Raw genomic sequence first — 22800 nt, 5'->3', positions numbered from 1 at the left:
ATTGGTTTATCGTTACGTTACATGTGTAAAACATCAATGAATATTAAATTCATAAAATAAACCTAGTTTAAAATTAAGACGTGTGTAGCCATACATTACTTGATAATAATTTTGCATCTTTCGAAAAAGTTTTATTACTATTGACTACCAGCTGATTCATCATCACGCTCTAATTTTTATTATTACTATTATCTTTATAAAATTATTTTCTTGTTGCAATTTGTTGTAGATATTTTATATGTGTTATTTAAAACTTAGAAAAATGTATTTGTAAAGTATATTGGAACTTGAATGTTTAAGTGCAACAGTGCAATATTTTCTTATGGTTTTTGATAGTACTCATCTGTTAATAAAAACACACCTGCAGTTTTGGTACAATTTATTTGTTTTAAATATTAGTAAGTCGCGATGTCAGTGAAGCGCTGATTTCAGTTATGTGTTGTAAATTACACAGCATATATGCTCGATCATATTTTATTTTGGCCTGCTAGGTATTAGTTTGGCAAACTTTTCAAACAACTAAAATTATACCCCTGTAATAGCAATATATAGTAGGTCGTTTGTACGATCTTCTTACTCCTTAGGTACATTTTTATTGAAACCTGCATTAGCAGCATGTCACCTATTTAATTAATTTTTTTCTGTAGGGCAGATAGTGTGTAGTAATTTTTAATTATAACAATATTACGATTATTAAGTCTCCTGTCGACTTGGGTGCATAATATAGTCACTGACCGCGGTTCATCGATGACTTAAGAACTATAATTATATATAATTTAAGACTTGTCTAAATGTTTAGTTGTTACAGGATGCAATAAAATGTGTTTTTTTGTATATTCAAGTGGTTGTAATGAAATGGATTGCCAGTTCAAGGGTAAAATCAATCCCTCGTATTTCTGTGTAGGTGTAAGTGTTTGAAAATCGATTAACAATTGTTAGTTGGGTTTCGATTCGTAGAATAGTATTTTAGTGGTACTTACAATAGGTAGATACTAAATGGCTAGTAGTTAAATGATTTATGGATTGGTAGCATGTAATAATCATAAGGTATAAACGAATTCTAGATCTGGAGTTTTCTTATGTTTCGTCAACATTGTCTTAGCCCTTTTTCTTTTCGAAACCAATGCTTATATTTACTTAGTTGAATAATGTTTATTGAATATGTAACTCACATAACAATAATTTGAATTCGATAATAATAAAAAATGAAATAATTTTTTCCATGATAACGAAATCATTTTTAAAATCTAAATCTGACAGTTGGTTATTTACATGCTGTTCCTCCGTTATAATCAAGGCCACAAAGTTGTATAGATCAAAATATTTGTATAAAAAGACTTTTATACGGCAGGAATTATAAAGTTAAACTTGTATCCATGTGTTAAATACATCTTAGATAGCTACATTTTATTGGAATTAGAAATGGTATGCTCTAAAGTTCATAGTTCGTATATAATGTAATATTTTTATAGCGTCTTGTACTATTCGTAAAAACTTCATTGTGGATGAATGACAAAGACGTGTGGACGACGAGAAACTTACATAAATAAACTTCTATGCTATGGGCGTTGTTTCTGTATCGAAATACTTTAGTATTTAAGTTAATTCCTGTTTCATAACTGTGCATTTTAAAATAAATAAATGCAGTAGGTATGTTATATATTTTAAACATATTATCTACGTACAGTAACCGCTGTTGATCTACTAAATACTAATTAATTAATAATTATGATTTTACTGCATGATGTAGATGTAATCAACATGATGATTTTAGTATTACTGCTATATTATCATGATCTGGTACAATATATCGTTAAATGTAAAATATGTGGAAATAATAAATAAGTTGCATTGAAAGTTTAAAAAATATTAATATAAAATACCCGTTAAAACCGGTTGTCACGATTTAATGATTAGGTATGCATAAAAAAACACATAAATGTTCAATAATTTGAAGGAGCCAATCGGTGAATTATTTACGCGAATTTGGAAGTTTGTTTTTTCAAACTATATTGTAACAATCACACATTGGTTTCCATTTGAAAATTCAAAAGTAGATTTTGTTTTTATATTAATAACGAATATTTTTCGATCTTTTATTTCGTACTAGTCCCACTATATATATAAACGCCGTAGGTAGGTAATATCATTGAGTATAGATAATATAGTATAGTATACTCAATAGTGTATGTAGTAACACTTTCTCTTCGTGGTCAAGTTCAATGCTGCAAAATAAAACATTACCTATTCTTACTGGTTAGTGTAGTTGACACAACTGCCTCGTAACTTTCACTTGTGCGTACACTTTTATTGTTGTATGGATCTCAGTAAATACTAAGAATTATTTTTCTATTGATAAAATCCATAGAAAATAAAATATATTATGTAATTTAAAACGATTTCCTCATATTAAAAGTAAACAAACAATTTACCGTATTATAATTAAACGTTATAGACAAATTAATTTGTGTAAGCAAATTAATATGGAAATGTATGCACAATATTGCCTCGAGACAAATGTATACAATATACATTGAAACGCTTTTGATTTTAAATGAGGAAAGCATGCTACCGGCTTACATGTGCTTGTATACGAACAGTTAAACTCGTTAATTTGAAAATGATGTTTTGTTACGAGAAATCCAGTACAAATGTATTACTTGTGCATTTTACCTTTATTTTAATTTCATGAATCTGAGTAGGTAATGATTTTAAAAATATATGAAAATATTTATTTAATTATTGTAAAAAGTAGCAACTATACCAGTATAATCAAATAGTATATGTAATATCGAGCAGGTATGCGATCTTTAATTATTGTACAAATCTCAAAAATAATATTTTGAATGATCTAGGGAATATCTATTAAAACAAAATTATGAAGGCAATATAGAGTAGGTACATAGATTAGGTACATACATTTACCTAAAACTTGCACTGTAATTGTTGTCTGGATTATGCTTTTATCGTGTATGATATGTAAGCCGAAATGACGCATTTATTTTATGGAAGTGTTTCGAGTATCGGGCTAAAAACTATTTTGATGATTCGAATGATAATTAGTTATTCGAATAGGATAGTATGTCGAATTAGTAAGTTGTACATAAATAATACTCTCGTGCACAGGGCTTTGACAAGATCGTGGATAGATTTTGTTACGATCAAGTATCGATCGACCGAAAAAAAAATATTATAATATAAACCGCTGTTCACATATTATCATTCGTATATATCTACATTCAATGTCAAAGGGATTGTTCTTGTCTAAGTTTTCAGAGAAGTGTCTTTCAACATAATATTATGGCTATAACGATGGATAAATAATTGGTACTGGCGGTGATTCGTTTAAAATCCAAAGTATTTTCTCGTATATTTACCATACCTAGGCGCGAATTCTTGATACTCAGTAATTTTGTTGATTAATTTTAATGTTGGATTTAAGTGATATTGCTATATTATTATATATAAACATATTTCAAGTCTAAATAAGTATAGAGTTTTGGAAGGTGTTTAGTAAAACTGTTTAATACGGTTGATACATTGATATTTTATTTATTCGTTATTTTTTCTTTGAAGTTCGTGACTGTATGATACTGATTTTTAAAACATTCGATAAGTAGACAATAATAACTACATGTTTGGAGAATAAAAATTGAATAATTTTATAACTTTCCAATTCTATATATTAAGTACCTATTAATAATCATAATTCTATGTATAAGTATAATATATACAAGGAATGTTTGACAAGTAATTTGCAATATTAAATTCTGAGCGATGAATGTATTGATTTTACAAAGTTCTACTTATTGGTTGTTGGTGGAAAAAAAAATTTTGAGTAACTCCAGAACAATTTTTTTTACGTACGTTTGAAATTAAACATTGGGTATTTACCTTTAAATTAATAATTTTTCATACAACGATTTTCTTATTTTGTTGTTCAAAAAATAATGACCGTTTGTAATATTGTTTTATAAAAATGAAATTTTAAGGGCAATTGATATATTCCCATAAATTGTCAATATTTGGTTTCCACAAGATATTTATAGTTATATAAGAAGTTATTCCTTATTTACTACAGGAATTCGTATTATGTTTATCAGTTGAGTGTAACCATTGTCTCATTGGATCCATTAATAATTTGTTTATACCTATATATTATATTTATTGTTTGAGTTGTATGTCCTTAAAATAGCTTATTAACTTGATTCGAACTACAGTTCAAAACTGTAAATTTATTTATGCATAATAATACTATGGCCCATCGTTTTCAGTGGATCCGGTTTTTCAGAAAGTTAAACTGTATTACCTAACATCGGTAAGTGTATAGCATTTAACACACATCTGTATGGTGAATGAACTATACATAGTGATTCACCAAGCATGCTTGCCCTTCTTTTCTTCATAAATAATGCAATTATTAAAAATATTTTGTACTTAAAGACTATATTTTTAAATTCCTTAGATTTTTATACCACTTAAGAACTGTTTTATGGAAGCACAAACTGTTTAAATGACAATCTCACTTTGTTATTGTAAACGATCAAGTGATTAATTTTTCTGACATTTCGACTAAATAAAAATTCGAGTGAGTAGCTTTTGAGTTGTTTAGCTTTTCGTAGGTATTAAGGAAAATAGGTTTATGAGGGCTATTGTAATTTAAAAATTCTGTCGTTTATTAATCTATCAATATTTCTATAATTTATAAAAATGGTCCTGGTATAGTATATTCTTCATCTGATTTATTATATCTGTTTTATATTTTTGTAAAATCATTTCTAAAGATTATTATTCTTAGTATAAACATTTTAATAACTAAAAACTACTCTTTCAAATTTTGAATTAGCTTTAAAATGCGCGATATAAGATTAAAACTATTTAGATTAAGTAAATATTGCCCAATCCATTTATGGATACCAGATTTTTAAAGCTGGTATTTTTTACAATTATCACGTGTTTGGACGCGTTTCCCGGTAATCATTTCAACCACATGCATCGCTAATAAAATTAATAACTGTACCGGCAAATCAACGTATACCTACGTGTTTATAACGTCAATCTCTTGGTTTAATAATCGTGATCACATTACTTAAAAACATTTTTTTTCTCCTCTTTTAATTTTATGATCACTGTATAGCCGTGAGTTCGTGCAGTTTGTTATAATTTACTCGTAGATAAACTGAACTGGAGCCGTATAATTATAAAATTGTTCGTTTATCGTAGTGCGTGTATAGTGCGTTGTCCCCAAAGGGCGAAAGTGTAAAAATCTAGTAAAAGAACGATTCTACAATAATATGACACCTCTATTTGCTATTCTCGAACGACCGTAATAGCATAGTCCGGCAACTATAATTGGATAAATGAATAGTCCACTATGCCGTCCAAGCATATTATCTTATGAAAAGAAAATCGGAGCTTATGATTGCGAATAGTGAATACTGTGTATAAATTATTATAGTAGTTTCAGTAAGATCTGACCGAACTGGAACAAGTTTAGGCTTGTATACCCATTATAATATACACCATTTATATTATAGTACTAGTCCGTGTGCCGTGTGTTAGAAAGTACAATTAAATCGATTACCGTTGTTTATTTTTTTTTATTACCCTAACGGGTTTTATTAGTCAGTACTAAATATATTTTTAGTGTTTTATATTATATTAACAGTAGTTAAGATAAGTTTTATTATAGGTTGTTTTTAATTCTGAATAACTTCTATACAATATGGGTTCCAAGGTGTTGCTCCTGTGAATAACTCATTATAAAATGCTGCTTTTGAAATATATAAACCTTGGAAAATCTTAATATAATATAGAGGCATAATGATTATAATTTACCGTATTTATTTATTCACATAAATTGGAAATCAAAAATAATAAGTTTTCCTATTCATGTTTTTTTATCATCTGCGATAATTAATTTTTTGGAAATAATATATGCAGATATTTAATCAGTAGTATTATAGATTTTTATTTAGTTTTCAAAGAGCTGAATATTAAAGATTATGTCCAACGAAGCAATATGACGACACAGTGGTTATAGCGAGTATATTAGTAGGTGAGTCAGTATGGACGAGAGGATAAACGTGATTTGGAAATACATTGGGTACTAAAGTGTATTTTACTCTAGGCAAATTTAAAGATTGTTGCTTGTTCTTATTTAAAATATTTTTATGACTACTAATTTACAGTGCCTATTAATTGAATACCAGTATTCAATATGGAACCAGTATCCAGGTGTTTAGATTATTATTAATCGTATTTTTTTCTTTTCTTTTTTTTGAACCATCGTTGGATTTAAAAACATCATACGAAACCGTATCCGGTATTGAAGTTTACAGATTTATTTCTTTATGCTTAGATTTCTTTATTTCTTAATTAACACAAAAGATTCAATTAGATACTACGTTTATTTGTTTGCTATAAACTTACATAAATTATTTTCAAGTTTTAATTTTATGTTGTATTTCAGCATTGTATTTGATTTATTATAATTTTAAACAATGCAGTTAAGGAATTTTATGAATGTTATGTCATTTTATAGAATTTTCCATCAATACTCGAAAATTTTCGATGGTGACATGTGATCGTAGACATAATTGTCGGGTCTTTGGTGATTAATAAGATAATAATTTCATTTGTCATTTCTGTCTTAAATGATTGTAAACACAATAAATTAATAATGTTTTATCGATGCAATTTATTTTATTACTGTAGTTATTGTGTTATAATATTATAATGTTTTCCTAAAATTTTATAATATATAAAAAAAATATATTTTCGCAGTGAAAATATTATAATAATTAAATAATCTGTTACTTATATTTATGGTATTTACCGTTTTAACTATAATTGATTAATTTAAAAATACCAATTATAAAATGTTTGTTGTCATTCAAAAGAGTAGGTGAACATCATAAAAATTGATATCTATAAAAAATAGTGAACAATTTAATTTGTTTTCAATAATGTGGCTTTTTACGACTTAAAGTAAGGTATATATAAAAGAAAATATTTTCAAAATCATTAGATTTCTGAAATGAGTGTTTTACGCATTAAATTGATCACCACGTATTTGGGTTTGACATTTTAAGACAGCCTTCGTATTGGTGCTCGTTAAATTATAGGATTTTCGATTTCCGATTGGATAAAAATGTCCAGAGATAACTTGTGTCTTTAATATCTTTTATCAACGTTTCTGGAGTTGAATTTCAACAAATCTCTTCTTAGTGATTTCCTCTGAAGTAGAAACCACTGTGAAAAGTGTCAAGATTCTATATTCTGTATAGAATCTGTGCATGCCAGTTAATCAGTTTCATCTTTTTAGGTGTATAAGATTATTTTAAATTGAAGAATATATGTAATATATTTACTTTAAAATTAATTTGACGTGTACAATAACATGCCAATCGTCATATTAGTATAACATTATTATAAGATGTGATACCTTATTAATCAAAACAAATTGTAAGTTTAATTTATTTCATTTTAATTGCAACTTTGTATTCTTGTGTTTTTTAATTTAGATAAATCCAATTGGATGTGTTTTGTGCGACCAGCAAAAACAAAACACGAACAGAACATGATTGTTGACCAAATCGGGGATTATCTTTATTTTACAACTACAAGAGCAATTTACCAACGAGAAGAGTTACTCGTTGGATACAGCACATTTTATGCACATAAACGAGGCTTACATGTATTATTGCCTGCAGGTCAGTAAAGTATTATTATTATCGATCGATAATTATTATTGAAGATACTTAATAACAATTAAGTATTGTTTTTACTTTCTATTGGCTATGGGCCTTTATACTTGTGGTACTCACAACAGCCGATTACTAACATATCGTATTTTTTGAGGCCTGGTATGGTGGTTTGCCGCAGTCACTAAATATTTACATCGTTTTGCACCATTAGCTCCCGGATTAGTTATTACATAAATTTTTAGAGACGAATTCTGTCCCCCACATACTGTCATGTTTCTAAACCAACCGTAATTCCCTTTAAAAATGCTTAAAAATGCTGATAACTATTATGCAGCTTAAGTTCAATAATAATAATAATAATAATAATAATACTAATAAAAAACAATTGTATTTTGACTTTATTAATTTACTTCATTCCGATTTAATTTGGCGCATAATGTGATGAGTGATATTATGGTGTTACAATCGCTGCATATTAATTTTAGCTACTTGACAATGGATATTGAAATCCATATTAAGATTTAATAAAAAGATAAATTTTATTAATTAAAAATTATGAATGAGTGGAATGCCTTTGTAAAAATGTGATATTTTCAATCTGTTATAAATAGGCTTTTTCTTCTTTTATATAATATATCATTTGCGTATTTAATGATTTTATATAGGGTACCTATCTACATCAAACGAGTTATTATCAACAAGGGGATGACAAAGTGGGATCGTGTAGTGGAAAAATTGTTGAGTTCATTCTCTGTAGTTCTAAGTTTTGGACTCGAAAGATGCTCGATATTGATGACAGGCTTACATGCGGGTGAATAATAATTGTTTGTGTATTAGCCAAGTCAAACGTTTTAGGAAAGGTCCGAGCTTAAAGCTTTAAAAAAGATATTAAAGTCCATCTAAAAATTCAATGAATATATAATAAACGTTGCAATTTGCATTACGCATTTAACTGTAAATACATTTACGGTAGCCGGTAGATAATAGATATATAGCTATAACTTTATTATGCATATTATTATAAACAGAGTTTTATTAAAATATTCATTTAATACCATACCTGAGTGGTGTACTGGTATCATTCGGGTTAACCGAGGTTGAAAATAAATAACGATTATATTTTTACTTTTTTTTTGTAATGGAACTCAGAAAAGCTACGAGAACCAATGAAGTAACTAAAATCATTTCTTTATAATATGGTTTAATTCAAAAAATATTCAATATCGAAACTTGAACATTCCACAGTTACTCAAATCATAATTTTCCATACGCAAATACGATATACAGTTTAAAAAATAATTGGACTAATTTTAAGCTATTATACCACGTCCGGAGGAGAAGTATTGGCAACATAGTTCCTTCTCCGGTCCTCGATACCATAGAAAAAAAAAAATAAAGCTATTATACCACGAACCTTTTTTGAATATTTTAAAAGGTATTGACTTATAAGTGTTGATTATAATAATATAATATAATAGTATTATGGTATAATATATAGGTTACGTTTTTTTGCCAAACTATATCAACCAATTTTCGAATAGTAAAATATACTACTATAGGATATATGTTTTATTAGTTATGTACAAATATATTATAAAATATCCTATTGCAACTTTTTTGGCTGATAATATAATTCCTTGTCGTTTTTCATATGTATTGATTTGCTTTCTAATTGGAATCTAATTTAATTATACTTCCATTATAGCTACTCAATAACCAGGTATACTATGCTAAATCTAAATTTACCATATTCTACATAAGTTGACGAATATAATGCCGGGTTTACACCAAGCTGACAAAACAAAAAACACAGACAAAACAAAAAACACAGACAAAACAGCAACTAACTCAAATTTTAATCATTTGGGCGACAAATAAGAAACAGCGATAAAACAGCAACTTTCTGTTTACACAAAAAAAAAGAAAATGGAAACTTACTACGAAAAATGTTTCTTTTTTGTATTTTTAGCTGTTCACACTGCAAAGACAAAACAGATACAAAATTCGTGATTTTATTATTTATACATCAGATGTTGCAACACTAGTTTACACCAAATAGGCTTATGTTGCCGAAAATAGAAACAAAACAGAAACCCTTTGATGTTTACCGCTTTTGAGCGGACACAAAAATGTCTTTAGAAACACAAACATTTCGTCGCCAGAATCGATTTTGTCGCGGAAATGTTTCCATTTCGTCGCCGATTTGTCGCGAGACAGAAAGTTGCTGTTTTGTCGGCTTGGTGTAAACCCGGTATCACAATTTGGGGCAACATGTTCTTAAAACTGGAACGAAGTTAATATTTGTGTTAGTTTAGGGTGAGGTATATCGTAAATTAATGAGTAATTAAAAAAATATTTTTGAATACACAACCATACTATATTAATGATTCTGGTGGATATTGTAAATTAAATAATTGAAATATTTTGTAACAAGCTTCAATGGCTCTTACAATTGAATGAACCTTTTATACTTAATACAATCGAAATAAACTAATATTTCTTTAGTATTAAAAATTGTCCAACAACAAGTATAAGGGGTTGTATAGAATTGACCTGTTTTTTAAGTTTTTAAATGTGAAATTCCATCATTTTCACAGATTCCCCAAACATAATAAAACTTTCTTAATTTCTCGAAAATCTTTTATAGAAAACTTAAGGTTTTTTCTACCATTATCATCTTTTGTTACTTTTATAGATGTTGGTGCAAACGTTCTATGTAACAAATACATCAAAGCAGCATTCTTTACATCTATAAATAAAAACATTTGTTTTTAACATAAATGTAGAATTTATTTATCTATTGTTTAAATAGTAAATGAGTATTAAATGTAGTTTTTTTATTGGGTTACTTATGAAATTCCCTTGTATGACTTACCAACTCTCTCTCTCTCTCACATACACACACACACTTTTACTTTAAGATAATACAATTTATTAAAATAAACTTTTTGTACTTATTTTCCTTTAAATTGTTGGTTTTATTTATTTGATCTAATATTTTAAGACAGCTGGAATCCTTTACTTTTTCATTTAGAATGTTGTATATTTTTTCTGATTTTTTTTAAAATTCAAAGTAAATATTATGTTCTGGGAATAGGGTACTATAGTCAATGTCGATCTGAAACAGGTTTGAATAAAAAGTTTTATTTATAGATTAGGTATAGTCCATACTCAGTTCAGTAGTTATAGTTATTTACTACTAATATCACTTATAAGTGCTTAATACATAATTTTGTTTGGTCGAAATCTACTTCAGATTTTTTTTTCTCTTTATATTTACCATGAGTTTAATGTGATTTAGTGACTAATTATATTTTCAGTGTTCAGATTACATTATATATTATAATATCTTATATTTAATACATGTATACAATTTGATCTTTACATTTTACTTGTCATGATGTATGATTCAATAAGTTTTTATATAGTTTATTATAATTCTAACGTTTTGCCTTTTTTGTTATGTATTTTGATTCTTTACACTAATACACTAAATAAGTAGTTATATAATACTCATATTATAATCATATTCTATTTATAATATAATTTATATATTTTAAATTTATTATTAATCTATTACAATGATTAATTATTATGGTGTCGAATTTATTATATTACGTTACATGGTTATAAATTTATAAACAATATATTCGTAGTATTTACCAAAAATAACATATATTTGTGATAAGTACTTTACTTGATTGTAGTGTGTTGTTTGTAACTTTTTCTCATAGCAAAAAACATATTGCTATTTTTATAATTTCTCGTTTATCGCCTATTTTAAAATTGACAGCTCTAAATTCACGCCGACTCCATTACAATTACATGAATCAACCTCGAATTTTTTCATAATTTAGCAATCTAATTTACAACCATGCTGGAATCGGATTTATAAGTTAGTGGGCCAAATTGCACGCATCCCACGTAACCACGAGTGTCTTGTTTCGATATAAAATTTCGTTTTTCAATTATGAACCCCCTTTTTAGCCTAATTCAAATGTTTGTACTAATAGTAATATTTCTTAAAAATGGTTTTATAAAAATATAAAATAGACCTTATATTTTAACTAGTATTTATTTTACTTAGGTTATTTATTTTTTACTAATTATTAATATTAGTGATATAAGTTTTCAAATCACTTTAACCTATGATCTGATCAACACATTATCTATGGATCTTTTATTCTTAGAACGCAAAGTTAAATAGTTTAAAAATTACTCTTTTGAACTTTGAAATTTTTAAGAAAAATTGTTCACTAAATAATTTAAAATTGAAATGACAAGTGATTTCCTTCTGTAGTAAAACAAATCTCAATATTTTGAAAATATGCCTTTAAAATATATTTAAAAATTTCAAAAATAAGATTTTGAATAATAGTATTAATGAAAAAAAAAGGAGCTGAGCACGTTTAGTAAATCACTGAGGGCACCCTGTATACAAAGTAGTAAAATTTTAGTATACTAAGTATACATACAGTGGTTTAACCAGTGTAACACGTTTTCGTGAATCAAGACTATATCTTGATGATCTATCAACATTTTAAATTTCATTTCAATAATCACGTATTCAGTAAATATATTTTACTGTTATAGTATTATTATATTGGCGTTAATAAAATAAGACAATAATAATAATTATAAATAGTAATGAATAATTACTATAAATAATAATAAATAATTATTATAAATAATTACCACAAATAATAATGAATAATAATTATAAATTATCATTATTAATAATTATAATAATAATCGACATGCATATATTGTATAATTTCGAATTTTGATATTGCTGTATGAATTTATTCTAGGATATTTTCTGTGTTTTTTTAAAAAGTTCAAATTTAATTTCAAACCATTAGTAAATAATTTATACTATATTTAATTTAGGCTAAGTTATGTGCGGTTATGTTTGGGAATAGTGCATAATTTTGTATTATTATTAATACAATTATTATGGTGAAACGTATATTTCGTATCGTGAATGAATAGTAACTATAAAACTAGTTTTTGTGATCGGAAATAGTACTCTATACATTAAAGTCGTTCAATCAAATACGTGTGAAGTATAGGTTGAAATTAGTTCATAATTTCTAATTTGTTTGTAGGCTTTTAAAATGTGCCAGTTTAAATTTACTATGATCTGTACCATCAGTACCATTGCTTTTATCCCTCTCTCTACATAGGACAAATTAACACTCATGAACATAATAGACCTTAGTTTGTAAATACTTAAAAATTTGTTTTTTTAATGTTTAAGTTATCTTTACATGCCTTAGTATGTCACAAAAAAATCTCTATTTTTAAGCGTTGTTTATTCAATACTGATTAGGAGTACTTAATATAATAATTTCAATGTCATTAATTAAAAAGCGGGTAAGTGGATGTCGCTCTGCTGTGTACATTAGGGGGTGGGGTGAACCTCTGACTAGGGTAGGTTAAATTTGAACGCAGTGATAGGTATCATTGTATACGAAAAACGATTCTGAATGGAGAGGATTTGTCAGTCTAGGATATATTATATTTAAATATTGTCATATATTCTATTTTGAAACAAATATTTTATTTTACAATTAGGACGCATTTTGCATAAGGCATGGTTAATCAATTTTTCCAAAAACATTGCATGTAGTTATCATAATACCTTCTACTAGATATACATATAAGTACCGGGTTTGAGGATAAATCGTTACGCTATTTCGTAAAAATTTGAACTATAAACGCTTATAAAAAAAAAATTGTGACACTAACGATTTTAATTTTTTTTAGCTACAATAAGAACAACTCATAAGGAACCTTGTATTACATTTTTAAGTTTTTTTGGTCGTCCAACATTTTTTTACCGACACTTCAAAAAAAAAAAATCGAAAATTTCAGTGGTCTATAAATAACTCAAAAAAAGTCAAAAATTTTTGAAAATTAATTGAATATAGATAACACTAACTTAAACATTTGGTGAAAATTTCAAGTATTTACAGTGATTAGTTTTTGAATTACAACATTTACAACCATATAAAAAAATCGATTTGGTCGAAAACTGATTTTGCGTAAAAATTTCCGTTTTTCTGTAATTTTTTTTTTGTTTTTCTCGATTTTTTTGAAAGCTTTTGGAAAATGTTTACTTTTGACCTTTATAATGCACTAAAGATATTCACTTTTACATCAGAAACCACCCCCAAAGTTTGAAGCATTATTTCGACTAGTTATGCTGTACACACTACACAGAGACAAAAAAAAAACACATCATTGTAAAGTCAATCCATTCGCATCACTCCGTTCAGAATCTAAAATAACGAAACGTCATATCAACAAATTTGTATACCACAGTTGTAATCAACTAGTATAGATTTAATGAAAAGGTATGTGAATTTTGCTTCAGCCACTAGTTATTTATCTTGAGTCTTAATCATTCCAGTACTGTGGAAACAATACAAAAATTTGTCGAAAACAAAAATTAGGGAAATAGTTTTCTTGTGCGCGTGCATCTACATTTAGTTATGCGTAGAGCTCCTTATTGTTTTGTTATAAACTAATTTTTATTCGTAATAGGTATGTATGATTTTGGTCATCGTGGTTTTTATCGGACATTTCCTGATTTGTTGTTGGTGTTTTTAACTCGTTTGCAGCTCTGTATGAAAACCATCATCATGGAAAATATTGTTAACTTTTATCTTTAAGTTATGTTAAAAATTCCTTCTATTTGTTTGAAAATTGTTCGTCGACGAGTATCAACCGAAGTAATGAAAACGATTTCTTATAAGAGTGTTTCGCGATTTCAATGAAATTCGTCATTAATACACACATTTGATTGGAGAAAGTGCTATGCTCACAATAATATCGTGTAATAAATTCCCATCACTGTATAATATTCTGTTGTCTATCATGTCGGGGTAAATAACGTTGATAGATTAAAAAGAGAAAAATAAATTAATTGATTTATTATCATGATTTGATGGTAAGAATAAATTGACGATGGGTGTTATAAATTTGAAAATGACTTCAATGACGATACAATGTAAAAACACGACGTTAGCAAACATATAACAATAATAGGTACTTAAACTGTGATGGACGTAGAAACCAATTAATAGGTACTTATAATATATTTATGTACTAATAAAATTTGTAGTCCGTGTCTGGCTTATACACATCGGCCGATTTATTTATGATCGTATAATATATACCTGCCTACTGTTTAGATTGTATATTGTGTAATCACGATGGTTATCCGCTGTACACACGAATACACGATAAACGCGGCCGAATGATATAATATATTTTGACGATCGCATACGCCTCGATAATATCTGGCGGTGTTAATTATGTTTTAAATATATAGTATGGAGGTACTTTAAATTATGTCGATTCGTGAAATTAACACATCAATGTCCGACTTTGACTCTATAATTAATTTCCGTGCGTTATAATTTTTTACTACCTAAATAATAATAATTCATAATTATTAACTTTATACTTATAATCATAAAAGTTTCGTATATTGGGGAGTGACCTATAATTGGATATTAGTAGTTGATGTATATAATTTTCTAATATCCATACATGGGTTGTAATCAACAAAATGGATGTTTCAAATTCTAATATTTGAAAATAGAACCCGTCTATAACTTTTTTTGAATTTAAATAATCTGAATATTTTTTTTTTAATTAAAAACGTATGGTAATTTATGTAATTTATATATTTTATTCATTTATTGTTTTCATTTCGATCAGATTACTACAGTTTAATATGTGTCTTAGTAACTTACTTCATTAAATAATACATAATTTAGCATTTGGTTAGGTTTGAATTTGAAACTTTCCGTTTGTAGCATCACTGTTATAATATTGTGTTATCTATATTCTATTTTATATTTCACTCGATCTTCATATTCATGAGCTTTTCAATTTAACTTGCTTGAAATTATGGAGGTATTGAAAAAAATTTTGATTTTAATAAATTTATGTATTATTGATTATAGTGTATCTTAATTTTTAATTATTTGTATTTATATAATATTCTAAATATTATACCGATAATAAAATATTTCAACTAAAATTATTTTTTATGGTATGTAAATACTAATGCATAAATATTGAGCTCTTGCATTAAAAAATCTTAAATAAAATAATGTTATATGTTGGTTATAACTTATAAATATATTAATAACTATTATTATTAACTATTATTTTCTGTGATAAATTGTAATTCATCTTATTTCGTAATAGGGACCTACTTACACATTTTACAAATTTACGTTTAAATATGTGTCAAAGATTAAATGATTCTAATATTCATTATATCGTAATTATATTTTTGCGTATTTTATGAATTTTGAAAATAGTACAAATATATAAACAGTATTAAATAAAATAAAAATGTTTGTTTAGTTATCAATCATGGGATTTCGTCTTCTCTTGCACGAAAAACGTTTAAATCGTTGAAAATATCACAGGAGCTGAACAGACCATTGTCAGAACATTTTAGAAATAATCTATCAAGTAAAGGAAAAATGGTATGTGATTAACTGTATTCACTTAATTAGTTTGACTTAAAAATATTTGATTATTTTCTTAGATGTTCTCATCACCGACGACTTGCAAGCATATGACATTAAAAAGAAAATTATCCAATCGATTTGGTAAAAATAATTCACAGTGTAATCTTTGCGTCAATGCAAAGAATAATTCTAAAAACAACTATAGAATGAAATTAAGATCGAACAATAGCATCCAGTAAGTCATTATAGTTATTTGTATATAGGGTGAAGATTTTACATTTTGAGCGATGTGACAAATGTGTTTATTTTATTATGATGTATTTTGTGTACTTTTTGCTTTTTTGATTACTAAAAATGTTTCGATGTTTAACTACTATATTTTTTCTGTTACGAAAGTGAATCCAGATAATATTTTGAGGGAGATAAAAGGAAAAAAGTTTTTTTTCAATTGTTTATATTTTAAACGAAAATTAACAATTTTAGTTATTTTGTTAGTATTTTCAAAATATTATTCGTGAGCAATCAAAAATGTTAAATTAGGCATATTATTATATTATATTACAATAACATCTTCAAATGTAATGTTTTTCGGTAATTCAATCTACTGCAATTCGTATTAGTAATAGTAAATTAAATTAATTTGTGGCAAATATATTACAAAATATACTTTGTAATATAGAACGACATAGCGTCTTTACTCTGAATCGTTTTTTGTATGCAGTGTTTTTATATTATCGATTTAAAATTAAATACATCCATTTCTACATGTCGTTTAATGTACAGTAGAGCTGTACCTACTTTGCCATTTTTTTTTTTTAAATTAATAGTCTGCCCTTATTTTATAATTAGACATATTTGGCTGTGTATGTCTTGTGATTTGAAATTCTCAAAACGTGAAACAATTTTAATACACATCAAATTGCACGAAGATGAATTTGATGCCGAACAAGCAACGTTAACTGATACCAGTTGTCCAGAATGTAATTCTGTAAGTATGAGATTTTTGTATTTAATTATTTTATATGATATATGTATTTATGTACATAATATAATATATATATATATCTGTATAGTATGAGATTTGGTAGTACAGCAGTTATCGAGAGAATTTTGATTATGTAGTTGTATTTAAAATACATGTTAGTCATTCAAGAATCCCTAAATAATTTGACTCAAAATGGTCGTGGTTAAGAACAAACCTTTTAGCACAAGCTGTTTATGCTAGTCTAGTACATTTATCATAAATTTTTTTAATTAAAAATTTTGTACCATAATTGTTTTTTTTTCTTAGGAATTTCATCAAACCGAAGAACTAATTAAACACGTTTACGTGCACAGTTTTACGGATAACCGAATGGGCCTAGGTGGAACCTTTTACAACTGTTATCAGTGTGAGAGGAGATACAGGAATGCTATCCATCTAAGGGTTAGTTTTTGTATGAATCATATTTAAATAATTATAAATAGACGCATGTTTCGTTGGAAACTTGAATAATATAACAGGAAATTATTATTCAAAGTAATAAGTTATAAAGTTATCTACTTTATATTTACAAATTTTGTAGTCTAATTCTGTATATTTTTAACGATATAAGTACCTTATCCTAAGTTTTTATTACGCATTAACAGTAAGCGTCAATCCTTTGATAGTAAAATGATAAATTGATTTTTCCTTTTTGTTTACCTACTGTTTTTTATTATTATTTTACGTTTATTTTTTCTCTATTCAGGCTCATCAAGCAAAACACAAGGAAAATGAACTCAAGCCGTACAAATGTAACATGTGCGATAAGCGTTTTTTGAACACAGTCGTCTTAACGTGTCACGTGCGCACCCATTTTGGTACATTATTTATGCATAATATTATTACAGACAGTTTTTTTTTTTATCAAAGCATTTTCATATTGTATTATTTAGCTGTTACAATTTCATCATTGATTCAATGTACGTTCATCTTCACGCGAGTAAATGACCTCCTGTTACAATATTGTTATCTATTTTACTAAACCTATATAATAGTTACTACTCTATTTTTGTTTCCCTTGAAACACGATCTTACCTGTGAGTTTGCAGTTTTTATGCAAAAATGTTATGATATCTTTTCTATGTATCGTCATGTTTTCACAAAACTATAATGCTTTATTGTTTAGGAAACTCGAGTTGTTTTACTTAGTGAAATGATATATTATTTAGATTCTAGCTACTCGCGTAATATAAAATAAATATCTACGTTATATTATTCGAAATACCCGAGTAGTGTGTACAATCTTTGCAACACATAATAATATTAGCATTTATTTCATTGGTTTAACTATTACTATATGCATATATATATATATATATATATATATATGTATAATTTATTATTATGTATTTTATTTGTGAAGTAAGAGTACGTTTAAAAAATTATTTATAGTGTAGATTTTCATTTTTTCCTTCTTAACACCAGATGACATGTTTATAACACTTTTATAGCATACTATATAATATTTTGCACTGCCTATCTGTTATCGTCAAACTTATGCTTTTGTTTGTACAAAAATATGAAATTAACTGTGTAATAATATTTTATATTCATTTCAGAGGGTGTAATTTACGACTGTCCTATGTGTCGCCTGACATTTGTTGATTTGAAATCATTAAAGGGACACGTATATTCCCACGCAGTGAACAACATCTTCTATTGCCCGATGTGCCCTCTCGTACGGTTATATTACATATACATTACACTGCTTCCCTCTTCCTTCAATTTTACTTAACAAAAACTTCCTATACCACTATTAGTACGAATATGAACGGTCATTTTTTAGAATTTGCATTTACCCATGATTTATGTATTTAATTGCACAAAGAAGGCTTGGGTATAGTGGTACATTAGCCCTCCTTGTGTTATTTAAATTATCACTTTTACATTTCTTGTTATTATCAAAATTTAGCACGTCATTGGAATGATTTTTTATGGTGTAAGTCGTAGCGTTTTATCAAATTGTCTCATAAACAACTCACATTTCTTACTAGGGTATACGTTTGACATAACTAAATTAGGTCCCTTCAGTATTATTCGAAACTGTTTAGGATACAAAAAGGTAAATATTATCCATAATATATATGTCTTTTAGTTATTTTTCTCAATTTTTACAGTTGAATAACTTGGAAAAAAACTATATTATAGTTTAAAAATATAGAAAAACTAATTTAAATTATCAAAATCAGACCTAGGTACATATCTGTTGTAAATTTACATATTATTTTATGATAAAAATGTGAGTATTTGTCTATTCTGTATGATTAAAAATATGCGTATTATAATCACGTAAGTAGGAACAATGTTGTACTTAATGTGGAATAACTTAAAAATTAATATCTAGGCACCTATTAATAATAGTAAAAAGATAAATTGTATAATATATATCATATATTATATTATTGTACCTATCATTCTAATGTAAAATAAATTAAATGTAAGGCATGTCCAGTGCATCCCCTAGTGGCTTAGTAAAAATATGAGTTGTTGATGACTGATGAGACAATCCAATTTAACGCTTCAAAAAATACCATGCAAATCCATGGCATGCTAATTTTTGGTAAAAATAAAAATTGTAAATAAATTATTATTATTTCACTCGTGGACGATTGGATAACGTTACTTCATCATGTTACTATTGAATTAATAACTTGCTATTGAGAGTAGAGAAAATTCCAAAAATAATCGTGAAAATGCACGTTAATAGTTGCTAATTATAGTGGCATAGGTTTATTTTTCAAATTTAAAGAGAGGCAGTGGAATGCACGTGATTAAATTATTATACCAATTACTTTACTTGGATAAATAGACGCGATTGTATTTCAATGTAAACTGTTATGTTTTCATTTTTATCACGCAGCAATTCAATACTTATAAGTTGATCAGAAAGCACATCCGAGCCCGGCATCATGGCATTGAGTTTGGTTGCGAATATTGCAATAGTTCGTTCAATAGTCGTTTCAATCTCAATTTACATATGCTCAGGTATGATGCTTGAGGGCATTTATGTGTGTAAAACCTAAAGAGTATTTAGACGAGTGTATATAAATGCTTTAATGAGCAATTGTCGGTATAAACAATAATATACATTCGATATATTTATTTAATTTGCAGCCATTCGGACCAAAGGGATTTTTTGTGCACCATGTGTGGTAAACAGTACAAGAGAAAAGACAAACTGAAGATACATATGAATAAAGTTCATTATTCTAAGAAAAAGCCATCGAAAACTCAATTAAAATTAGAAGCGAGAGCGGAGAGAAAAGCACAACAAATTCAAATGGTAATAATATTTTATATTAATTACCGATAATAATATAATAATAATAATTGATAATATAATAATAATATTTGAACACTTATCTATCCCATATAACGATCGAAACAATATCCATATTGAATTTCATCCTGCATTAATATCATAATTTATTCAATTTCTTATTTAGTCGATAAAACTCTGTGCGGAAAAACGTCATACTTAATACTAAACAATTAAGTAGTATTCGTAGTTATTAGAAATATATAAGATATTCGTAAAATTCAAATTGTTGTATAAATATACACTTTAAATACCTATATTGGGTCAACAAATTGACGTATTTTTAGAAAACAACTAAATCAATGTTGGAGTACGAAAGTTCAGAGTTCAGGTGTGATAAATGTTTGGTGGGTTTCAAAAGAAGAGGCGTTTACGTAAATCATTTGGTTCAGAGACATCCCGAAATAAGTCTTGATTCTGTGCCGTCGCTCAACCAACCGGTTGCACCTAAAGCTAAAATGTACATGTGTTTGTACTGTGATAAAGTAATTATATGACACATCATAATTTCAAAATATTTCCATAGTTAGGGGATTAATACATTGTTATTACAATATTTTAATTTGTTTCAGATGTACAAGACTAACGCTAAGCGGAAATCGCATATACTTAAAAATCATCCAGATTGTGAACTCCCCGAAAAACCGACTGATAAAGTAAGTAGTAAAAACAATGATGCAGTATTATAAGTAAAATATTTGATTGTAACCATTTTATAAGAATATAATATTTATTTTATTAATCAATTAATTATTGGTATGTTCAGACGGTTACCATTGATGACGGCCCGTCCAGCAATCAAATGGATAGCAGCACTGTCGCCACTGCGTCGTCTCAGGCGCACAGTTGCCAGTGGTGTTACAAACAATATGTGTTAAAAAATAAACTGTTAAGACACCAACGGGCACATCACTACCACTTGTTGCCTCCTTCCCTACAAGAACCACAACCATCGAAAAAGCTCGGACATAAAGTAAAAAAAATAGAACAACCCCCTCAAACGGTTAATATTCAGTTTACCGGTATGTCTATTTTAATTTTGTATTAAAATTATAGTACCTATATTTTTATATTTAAATGACAGCAGGATTTAATAGTTTTAGTTTTACCGAATGTATGTTGTTTTTACAATTTTACCTCTTTTACAGTAACCGAGTAACCTGCTTAATGACGAGCGCCACTCGAGTTCTACAACTGTACAGTTAGAACAGTTACTTTCGTTACTTTTTGTTTTTTAATTGTTAAAACTATTCTTTAAATCTGTTATGCTAAAATAGTATCAATATTCATCGTTGAATTTCATCAGTGGAATTCGTAATTTCGCTGTAATATCGTATTATTCAACATTTACTATAATACCATATAACTATTAACTATAATAGTGTTTAAAACGTCAATATCTAAGGCTTACTGATACTACTTTTATTAGCCAATAGACTTTAATCTGTTTACTTATAATATTTTATACTAATTTTCAGCACACATTTGTTCTGACTTTCTGTGTGTTATATCAGTGTTCGGTGATTAAATTATCATTTAACTGAATTAATTATATGTATATTTTGGCTCCGTGAGAAATAAAATGTGTGCAGCATCCATATCACGTTCACGTGGTATGCACTAACTAAATTATTCATGTCCTATAAAAAAATTCGTTATAGTTAAAGATTTTTATAGATACTTAATTATTTCCCTAAAAAAAAACCGGATTTAAAGGCCTCGAGAGTTATAATTTTGAAGCTTTACCTATCATATCACGAGTAAAAATAATTTGAAAATTTTTTTCATATACCTACCTAGTCTTTAAAATTAAAAATAGTCTGAATCTCAATTATTCGATAATTAACACGATAATTAACTTAAAAATCATACGAAGTTGTAAAAACATGTACAAGTATTTACTTAAAATTTTTATTATTTTCAATAAATTATAAATATTTTATGAATTGTCGACTTATTCGTGATGTTAAGAAAAAAATTATCAAATTTCAAAGTGGTTAATAGAGAATCACACTTATAGATTTTTATTTTTGTGTCCTATATGTTCTTTATTAATTTTTTAATGTTGCGTTATTTACGTATTATACATCTAACGATATTTTAATAAATGACATTTAATTATTTCCTTTATTATCCTCGAAAAATAAAGTTAGAAGCGCCATGCTAGATGTATTTATATTCTTTTTAATAGATTTCTCACGTCTTTTTTGTTGGTTTTTTTTACAAATTTGAACCATATTTGACCAAAAA

At 27.1% G+C, this 22800-nt stretch overlaps 1 protein-coding gene across 3 annotated transcripts in view; it reads left to right on the top strand.

Annotated features, from left to right (window-relative positions):
- The window catches only part of LOC107163363 (PR domain zinc finger protein 10-like), a 67845-nt gene that overhangs the window by 41527 nt on the left and 3518 nt on the right, over positions 1 to 22800 (top strand). For all 3 annotated transcript variants that reach the window (XM_089226227.1, XM_089226226.1, XM_015510756.2), the window contains exons 8-19: positions 7527 to 7715; positions 16098 to 16222; positions 16285 to 16442; positions 17057 to 17195; positions 17499 to 17633; positions 17938 to 18049; positions 18791 to 18909; positions 20092 to 20216; positions 20346 to 20514; positions 20838 to 21035; positions 21123 to 21206; positions 21317 to 21572. In XM_089226227.1, the coding sequence (XP_089082353.1) occupies positions 7527 to 7715; positions 16098 to 16222; positions 16285 to 16442; positions 17057 to 17195; positions 17499 to 17633; positions 17938 to 18049; positions 18791 to 18909; positions 20092 to 20216; positions 20346 to 20514; positions 20838 to 21035; positions 21123 to 21206; positions 21317 to 21572 (1809 nt within the window). The remainder of the gene's footprint in view (positions 1 to 7526; positions 7716 to 16097; positions 16223 to 16284; positions 16443 to 17056; positions 17196 to 17498; positions 17634 to 17937; positions 18050 to 18790; positions 18910 to 20091; positions 20217 to 20345; positions 20515 to 20837; positions 21036 to 21122; positions 21207 to 21316; positions 21573 to 22800) is intronic.

Source organism: Diuraphis noxia, unplaced genomic scaffold (assembly GCF_037042655.1).
Source record: "Diuraphis noxia isolate RWA-SAM2 unplaced genomic scaffold, SU_Dnox_SAM2 contig0004, whole genome shotgun sequence".
Taxonomy (NCBI): Eukaryota; Metazoa; Arthropoda; class Insecta; order Hemiptera; family Aphididae; genus Diuraphis; species Diuraphis noxia.
The sequence above is the reverse complement of the archived record's forward strand: the minus strand, read 5'-3'. Positions and strand labels throughout refer to the sequence as shown.